We start from the raw sequence: 9,738 nt of genomic DNA, 5'->3' as shown, positions 1-9,738 counted from the left end.
AAACTTTTGCCAAGTAATATGTTTCTTGGATGTTTTAGTTTGGCCTTTTCAAAAATGCATCGAAGAGTTGTTAGATGGGTATGATAAGCACTGAAGGCTCATGGTAAACACTGGAAAAAAATAAATCTTTCCAAAAATGTTGAAACTTAGACTATCAGGATGGTGTTTTTGGGCAAATATTATTGGTATTGTCTAACACCAAAGAAAAGGAGGAGATTTATGGATTTGAACTAATAAATATAACTTTGGAACAAATATAAAAGGGGTTTGGGTCATTTGGGTTGGTTTTTGCATCAATATCAATGGCAAGTACCAATATCACGATTGTTTTTGGAGTGGGTTGGGATAAATAATGTATGAAGACAACAACGACAGCTTTAGCAATAAGGTAGGATAAATATGGAGGAAATAGACCCAAGATCTGTATTTTTTCTTGAGGCTCATTTTAATTCCAGATAACAATTACATATTTTTAAAAAACAAATTAATTTTTTAATTCTATAACTCTTTTTTTGACCATAAGGGAACCCCTTAGAATAACTTTCAGCTTTTTAGGGTACCCCTGATATAGTTACTATAATGACAACTCTTAGTACATTCTTTTTTTTCAGTAGAGGAATGGCTCTGACAATGCTAGCCATTGGGAAAAATGCCCCCTTACAGATAGCTAAAAAGATAATTGGTGTCAGTTAAGATAATTGGAGTTCCTAGGATTCTATAGAACCCTGACTAGGAAATTATGCCTATACAATACACTGTGTATCTTTTAACACATACATGTAAAACAACAAAACAGTAACTGACAACAAAAGCACAGAAAAGTGGGTACCACGCAATCACATGTATCCCTGGCAAACAGCAGACTTTGGCTCAATTTTCAGTACATAACACAAGCATATTTAATATGGATTAGGATTAAGTGTTTAAAGAAATCACATTGAATGGCTGGTGATATTTTATATGAGCTTGGTGTCTTGTTAAAATCCTTTTCTTTCAATTTCCAAGAGCCTGCTATAAAATTACTTCTAATATAGACAAAATGTTATTTAATAGACTTAAGAATCCTGTGAATATTATCTAATGTTTGTGACAATCCCCCGGATTTTCTCCATATATAAAGAGATTCAATAGTACTTTATTGACAAACTGACCACAAAATGGATCTGACCGCACTAGGAACCTTGATCTTGGCTGTTTTCATCTCTTGTCTTGTAATTTACTCAACATGGGACAAATTATACAGGAGAAGAAATTTACCTCCCGGACCGACTCCTCTCCCTGTGATTGGAAATCTTCTACAGATTAAAAGAGGGGAGATGGTGAAATCTCTTATAGAGGTTAGCAATCTAAATTTATTTTTTATGTGGTCATAATTACTTTTTTCTACTGATGACACATCAGTTCTATAGGTAATATATCAATAGGTAAAATCTAAGTAGTGTTTGGATAGGCTTCTGGGAGATTATATGCTACTGCCACCAACAAGACACACGAGATAGGTGTGAAGAAATGAATGGAGGTTGAGTATTCTTTGCTAAGGTCACAACTTAAGATAGAAGGGGCTAAAACGTTTCTTTGATTACACATATTTTTAGAGCATCTTTTTTCCCCAGAGTTACCAGCTTGTCATAATAGTCATAAATCCATCCAAGCAGAGAAGTTGGAACCCCATTTAGTATCAATAGTAATCCATATGCTTCCCAGTTGCGGTGGGCCCGATATCCTTTTCCTCTTTAACCTCTAAAATAATGTGGGAATGGTGGAGGGGGCTTTTTTTAACAATTATACTATTATACTTCAACTAGACAAAGCAGATATCATTATTCATGGTGTTCTGGACTATTCACCTGTAAGAAATAAAGAAAAAAAAGTGCATCCAATGTGGAGAGGTTATGAACGGCATTGGGCAACTGTTTGTCTCGGATAATGAGTATCTGACCCATGTATGTTGTCCTAGGTTTTTTTTAGACTAATAGCGGGAAAGCTTCTTTTTCTAGATATTTACCCCTGGAAAACATTTCACTTAACTTCTGACCCCCCCCCTCATTTCAATCACTGAAACGAAAGAGATGGTGGTTGTGGTTGGAAAGTCTTTTTTTTTCCTGCAGACATTTCTCAGATAGTACAATTTTAGGTCAGCAAGACCCTCCTTGCAGCATTTTATGTTCAGTTAGCCACTCTACCACCTCACGCGATATAATCAGTAATCCTTTCAAATACCTGCTAAGCATATTTAGGCAATTAAAAGCTTTGTGAACAAGAAGTACAAAAAATAATGCCTTTCCAAATGACAATGTCAACTTTCAAAACTATTTTCAAGTCCTTGATAAAAACACCTGTTGTCAAACTTACCTGTTCCTCACTAAAGCACAGGCATCTCTTCCCTGCGCATGCAGGCAGTTCTGATGCTGGGCGTGCCACTGTTTCCAAGCTTTATCCACTCTGTCCATGCCGCTGGCCAATCAGAAAATAGCCTCTTAACCAGCCCTGGCTATTTAGCTAGCTCACAGACTCCATTTTGTGTTCGTGCAACAAGTATTACTAGTGCTGAGCTCCCTAGTTCCTGTGAACTATTGAACTAGTTCCTGTACACCTGCTGCTTAATCCAATGTTTCATGTGTCCAGCTCCTGTGTTAACCCTTCATTGTACAGATAGTTGGTTCCCAGCCAACTTCCCTGTGCTGTTCCTGTGTTCCTGTCTGCCTGTAGATATCCCTGCGTCACCTGTACCTTCTGCTGTTTCCACCATCTCTTGTGTTCCCTGTGCCCGCACTGTCATTGTCATTGCTTTCTGTCTCCTGGATCCTGGCTATTGACCCCTGGCATGTGACCTGACCTCTCTTGCTTGCTGCCTTGACTTGCTGCCAGGCTTTCCTTGACTATCTTTCTGCTTAGTGATTTGGTACCGTGCTTTGCCCACCTTGGTGTGCCCAAGGACCGCAACCGGGCAGTAACCAGTGGTGCAACCAGTGACCAGTGGCTCTGGAGGAAACCTGGCTACTGCTTAGATTCTGCGCCTTGGCCCTTCTCATGGCTCAAACCACCTCCGTGCAAGCCATAGCACCCCCTAGTGGTCCTGCCTCTCCGAGTGTGACACCTAAATCCACTCTATGCACCTACCATTTGACATTGGGCATTGGCTGTTCAGTAAGTGAAAACCACCTTGTAACCAAACTATCTGTCTAAACAAGCTCTTAGGGATTCTCATATTTTCCCAGTGTAACCTGGTAAAAGTTGTGAAATTCTGAATTCACATCACACATGTAATAGTATAGTAATATTTGTTAAAAGAAAGATGCATATGTTTCCAATTTATCAAATCGAATAATTTATTGTAGCAGTGCATTTGTGCACACCATTAGATATTGATTCATCATAACGACAGAAATTCCAAAGTCATGCACCATTGTGCTGTGTTAGTGACCTCGTAATGCACATTTAATTTCTCTGTATAGGTGGGGAATCGATATGGTCCAGTGTACACCCTTTATTTTGGCCACCGGCCAATAGTAATTCTCAATGGTTATACAGCGGTGAAAGAAGCTCTTGTTGACCGAGGGGAAGAATTCAGTGGATGCCTTCAGTGGACAAAATCTTTGATGGGTATGGTAAGTAGTATTATTAATTTAAAATAATTACTTGGGGATAAAAAAAACTGTTATTGGGCATTTTTAATGTGATTGCATGGTTAAGAGTGATTACCTGGCAGTGAACAATTAATATTTGTTTTCTTTAGCTCTTTGATAACAAAGCCAATTCCAGGAGGGAAGGTTAGGGTTCAAGTGGAGGAAATGCTTTTTGAAGGTTCAGGTTTAACCTGAAAGAACATTTTGTGTCTGAGTAGACATAATGACTGGATGGGTCTTTTTTATCCTACCATTGGTAACTTGACTGGTACTGAAGGGTAGAAGAAAACCATGGAACAAGAAAATGCATAGATATTTTTTTTGAGCAGATTTTATTGATCATCTATAGACACAGTAACATTTTAGCCATCTCCATAGCTTGTATTTGTGCCTCCTTTTAATGAAAAGCTTCTGGCTGGTCAGGTGAAAGTTGCTTTTTATCCATGGTAGAGGTGGATGGACCTTCAAACTGAAAAGCATGTGATATGTGAGACTCGATCGGAACAGAAGAACTAAGGCCAGCTTCAATATGTATTTGCAAGTGGGAAGACTAAGTAACATCTAGTGGCATAAAATAAATTACTTTGTAGGAAGATGTCAAATTGAAGCTAACTTCTGAGCTATACATTATTTTTTTTTTACTTTTGGTAATACATAGAGTTTTATCTGGTTTTGTTTAAAAATGAGAGTGTTACTTAGTTTGTCCTAATTTGTGTTTCAGGTGTTGTGTTTAGTAATGGGGAACGCTGGAAACAGCTCCGTCGTTTCTCCCTCACCACCCTGAGGAATTTTGGAATGGGGAAGAGGAGCATCGAAGAGAGAATCCAAGAGGAAGCCCAGTGCTTGATTAAAGAGCTTCACAACTTTAAACGTAGGTGGTTAACTCCTCTTAGGATTTATTTCTAAAAGGTCAAATCTAAAATCTATCAGTTTCTGGAAGAATGACTCTTGTGAAATTGTAATTTTTTTTTCCCGAAATTTAAATATTTTCATAATTCCTAGGGCAATTTTATTTCCTGAGTAAGAAGCCTTTTTTTCAAGAGTGATAATCAAAGTGAAAGGCAAAATTTGTTGCAGATCAAGTTGCTGACCTCTATGGAACAGAAGTGTCAGGCAGCCTGACTGCATATGGACTGGCAGTGTCAAAAACGAAAAGTAACATCTGTCCAATTATTCTATTGAAGGTCATTAATTTGTTTCTATAATTGTATTATACATTTTACACAACTTGCTTGTCTTCTCATCCACAGAAAAGCCCTTAGATCCCAGGAATATCCTTGTTCAAGCCATCTCCAATGTTATCTGCTCAGTTGTCTTTGGAAACCGCTTTGAGTATGAGGACCTCAAATTTCTGAAGCTGCTAAATTTATTTAACGAAACATTCCTGTTAATGAGTTCTACCTGGGGACAGGTAAATTACCACAGAGATTCTACCTAATGTGTATTTCTTTATTTCAAGAAGTAATTATTTTGTATGACTAAATATCTCGGGTCCAGTCTTCATTTGCCCCTAGCCCAATATGCTTTGACGTCACCTTTACGTTTGTGATGTAAACACAATAATGTGAAGCCAATATTCTAATTCAACAACCTTAAATGCTATTTGAAAGTGATTGTAAATATATTTCTATTTTTTTTATATTTACTTACCCTGTGAAATGCCATGTAGCCATTTCTCAAGTGCATGTAAACAGGAAGTTGCTCCAAAGAGGCTGCCCTTTGGTAATACTGACAGTTATTTGAGGGAATGTCTGGTAAAGAAATTCTCTTTTTATTTAAGTTGCAGGAAATACTTCCGAAGATAATGGATTACATTCCAGGACCGCATCAAAGAATCAATCCTATTATTGAGAGACTCCTAGAATTTGTGTCCGAGAGGGTTAAGATGAACCAAGAAACCCTTGATCCAAGTTCACCAAGAGATTACATTGACTGTTTCATTGCCAAAATGCAACAAGTATGTCAAGGATTGTGAGCGTGAATGGGTTGGAAGAAAGGCAGGGAAAAGTATCAGGCAGATACAAATCTTCTGTATCATCCAGTGTAATTTAGGGGTTTTGTTACAGCTATGTGATTTTCTCACACTTTTAAGCTTCCCCAAGCTATCCTGCAAGTTGGAATCCTTAGCACTATCATCTCAGATGGTTCTGAGCCAATAGACATTGTGGACCCAATTGGCATTATTGACCCAATATAATTTCAATTGGCTAGGCCGCAATCAGGACTTTCTGTATCAGTGTGCACTCCTGATTGCAAATCAAACACCATGTGATTGCTGTTCAGTGGTCAAACAAGTATTTTTGCTGGGCTGTGACTATGTATTGTTGGTATTGACTATTTGATATCCATATGTACCTCAAAATGTACAAAAGAAAACAACTTTCATCTCTCAGCAATTAATTATTCATGTTTTATTAGAGATCTAAATATATCCTTTTGATCCCTGAGATGATTAATAAAGCTGTGCTCATCTTCCTACTGCTGGTTCAGGAGACACAAAACCCATGCAAGCCTTTGACTGAGGTAGAAACTGATGAGATGTACCTGATCTTGTCAGTAAATTAACATTCAGGTGTGAAAGGTTTAAACACCTGGTCTGCTAATTCAGAACCTAATAAATGCTAAACCTGCAGATATCGTAGCACTTCCTATATGTTTTTTTTTATTAAAAGGTACAATTAATTTATAGGAGCACAGGCCAATTTGTTCCTGGTACGATAATACAGTTTTTTTACTTGCTATTCTAGGATAATGAAGACCCCACTTCTGAATTCAATATGAGGAACTTACTTCTAACTGTCCTCAATTTATTTTTTGCTGGGACAGAGACAGTCAGCACAACTTTAAGACACGGATTCCTTATTCTTATGAAGTATCCAGAGATACAAGGTAAAATAAATTAAATTACCAATAATACCAGGCTGAGAGGGGGTAACGGGGCTCTGCTTACTAAAGGGATGCACAATTTTCACTTTGCATTGAATGGTGAATGGAAGTATCTTCTTTTTTTGTGGCCAGAAAAGATATACAGTATATTAAACCCATGGTGTCATTTCCAGTAGATGTAACTTTGGAATTAGTTCGAACTTAGAAATAGCATACTTGTCTGGGCATCGCTATAGGCCCATACTATGCAATTCATTTCTAGAAAAATTATAGCTAGCACCAACCCCTTAACACCCACACCTGCACTTGACTGTGGCAAAACATTAGTTATGCAGACTTCTGCCTCCACCCCCAAAAAAAAGCCCTTTGTTACCTCCTTTACAACGTTTTACCCACCTTTAACAACCCCCTGCCCAATAAAACATGCCAAGATGCATTGGTTAAATGACCCGAAAGCCTTTTTTTATAACAATTATAAAAATATTTACTTTTAATATTTATATAAATTACAAATATAAATATAAACACCATAACAAATCAACAAACATTAATACATAATAACCAATAAATTAACAATAAAAACATTTAAATAACCATTAAATAACAATTAAACATAAACACTGTTCCCAACTGTGGTCCTCGAAGGCCACCACACTTTTTTGGTCTTTACCCCAATAACAATTGCTCCCAGTCGCCAATTCTCCCAGCTCGATAGATAGATTCCTTCCATTTGTGCAGAACCCCCAACAACATATTCCAAACACCATTATCCAAACCAACAGGAACTCCATACCGTACATGGGTCCCCAATCCCATAGCCATTTTAAACTAGCACACCCCCATCAAGGACCTCAACCTCCCACCCTACTACTCTATCCCAACTCTATGCTGTCTACTCCCTGTCTGCCCAGTCATGTCAGCCTTCCCCTATACTCCTTTTCCTTGAACATTACAGGCCTAACTTTTTAGACCCTCAGCAGTGCCTCAACCAATTGCAATTACTGTGTTTGCAATGTTGCAATTGGCTGTTTTCATTTATATGGGTCTCTGAGAAAAAAGAACTTCAAGCACAAATTAGAGGGCAGGCACTCTGTAGACTGATCTGTATTTCCCTAGGAACCTAGTGTAATAGACATTACTGAGAAATTGTATATTGTAGAATAGTAAGTTCTAATATTGCTTATGGTGTTTGGCCACATGTTTTTTTTTTATTATTTTTTTTTTAAACAGAGAAGTTACATAAAGAGATTGACTCAGTTATTGGTCAGAATCGCTGTCCAAATATTGAAGATCGGAGCAAGATGCCTTATATGGATGCTGTCATCCATGAAATTCAGAGGTTTAGTGATGTTATACCAATGAATGTCCCCCATACTGTTGTTAGAGATACAACTTTCCGAGGATTCACAATTCCCAAGGCAAGAGGCACAACTTTCATTGCAAAATTTATATGTTATTAAAGTACAACTTATTTGTAAAGTCACAAAATCAGTTCTGCTAATGCAATGTCTTGAAAAGCAAAAAGATTTTTTGAAAAACCAAAAGGGATTGCACCATTTGTAATTATAATTGTAAAATTTATATTTGTTTTTTTAATCATTAAATGTTTTTTGTACAGAAAACATATTTACAAATTAAAGTTTAAAAAAACTGGCCGTGCCATTATCTTCTCGGGTCACTCCCCCACTGATAGGAGGACTCAAATCTCGCTCCGCCCCTCTCCAACGGAGCATGTCTACAGTTTTGCAGATATGCAAGTCATTGCTGTAGGCGGCTATGACAACTTATTTTATATTATTATATGTAAATATAAAGGACAAAATATGTTTTTTTTATATACATATAATACTTACATTTGTAAATGTATCCTGTAATTAATTTAACTTTTCTACTTTTTGGACCCAGGGTACTGACATTTACCCCCTTCTGTGTACAGTTTTGAGAGATCCCAGTCAATTCTCAACACCTGACAAATTTAATCCCGACCACTTCCTTGATGAATCTGGAAGTTTTACGAAGAGTGATGCTTTCATGCCATTTTCCATAGGTAAAATTCACTTGTATTTTGTGAAAAAACAAAACAAAAAACAATAAGACATCACAAGCAAGCCAAAAATTTCATTACTGAATTAGATCTTTTAAATTGTTATCATTTTTTAATACAAGGAGTATATATAAGTAATTAGCTATTATGTCAGAAAAAAAATGAGACAAATTAGGAGTTTTACTTTCTGCATCTCCTATTTTTCTGATCTGATAACATTTCCTTTTATCATTAAAACTCATTGTTCATTAGAAAATAAAGTTCTTAATAATGAACATTTGTTCAATGTTTTGAAATTTTTTCTATGTTCTAGGGAGAAGGATTTGCCTGGGAGAAGGTCTTGCCCGTATGGAACTATTTCTGTTCTTGGCAACCATTTTGCAGAATTTCACACTCGTCTCAGAGACAAAATTTACAGAAGAAGACATTGCCCCGCAAATGACTGGATTTGCCAATGTTCCCATAGACTATAAGCTATCTTTTATACCTCGCTTGATGTAATTTAGAAATAGAAATCCATCATAGACATTTCTAAGAATCTAAATCTCCACACCTAAAGAAATCTTACTTTTAGTAAAGGTGTCCTTTAATGTCAGACCCCTATAGAACCTCCCTCCTGCCTGATCTTTCATAGAAAAGTTTTGAGGGTCAGTTCTCAGTGCTTAGTTCAAGCAGAAGATTTGACAGCTTTGCTTATGTCAAGCCTAGTTTTTCATATATATAATAAAATTACTGATGTAAAATAAATCACTTTGTTTCTATTTTTAACTGTACATAATAACAACTATAACTGAAAATATTAGAATACAGTTTTCCGTAAACTGTACATATCAGCACATTGTTTATGTTAAATATATAGGAAAAAAGGATTTTTTTCTATTTTTTTATAAAATAGAATAAAGAATAGAATATAGAATAGAATATAGAATAAAATATAGAATATAGAATAGAAGTTGAGGCCCTTCTGCCTTTACTGTTGCTGCAGTAAGGACTAAATGGGAAGCCCACTGCCTTCTGAGATAGCTACTTCATGTATCCCAGGAGGCTTCGGGCTCCTCTTTCTGTACATGCCTGAGATCGGGGGCTTTTCCTGCAATGTAAAAAAAAGGTCCAATCTCACACATATGCAGTGAAAAATCATGTAAAGAAAGCTCCTATCTATTTACCAAAGAAGAGCGTTTG

At 36.7% G+C, this 9,738-nt stretch overlaps 1 protein-coding gene across 1 annotated transcript; it reads left to right on the top strand.

Annotated features, from left to right (window-relative positions):
* The first annotated feature begins 337 nt into the window (after positions 1-337).
* LOC140343384 (cytochrome P450 2G1-like) lies at positions 338-9,316 on the top strand. Its single transcript, XM_072430041.1, is given in 10 exon segments — positions 338-1,337; positions 3,456-3,573; positions 3,576-3,608; positions 4,348-4,497; positions 4,877-5,037; positions 5,407-5,583; positions 6,374-6,515; positions 7,743-7,930; positions 8,418-8,559; positions 8,870-9,316. Coding segments are annotated over 10 exon segments (1,479 nt in total). The 5' UTR covers positions 338-1,157; the 3' UTR covers positions 9,058-9,316.
* Positions 9,317-9,738: the final 422 nt, after the last annotated feature.

The sequence above is a fragment of the Pyxicephalus adspersus genome, chromosome Z (assembly GCF_032062135.1).
Source record: "Pyxicephalus adspersus chromosome Z, UCB_Pads_2.0, whole genome shotgun sequence".
Taxonomy (NCBI): Eukaryota; Metazoa; Chordata; class Amphibia; order Anura; family Pyxicephalidae; genus Pyxicephalus; species Pyxicephalus adspersus.
The sequence above is the reverse complement of the archived record's forward strand: the minus strand, read 5'-3'. Positions and strand labels throughout refer to the sequence as shown.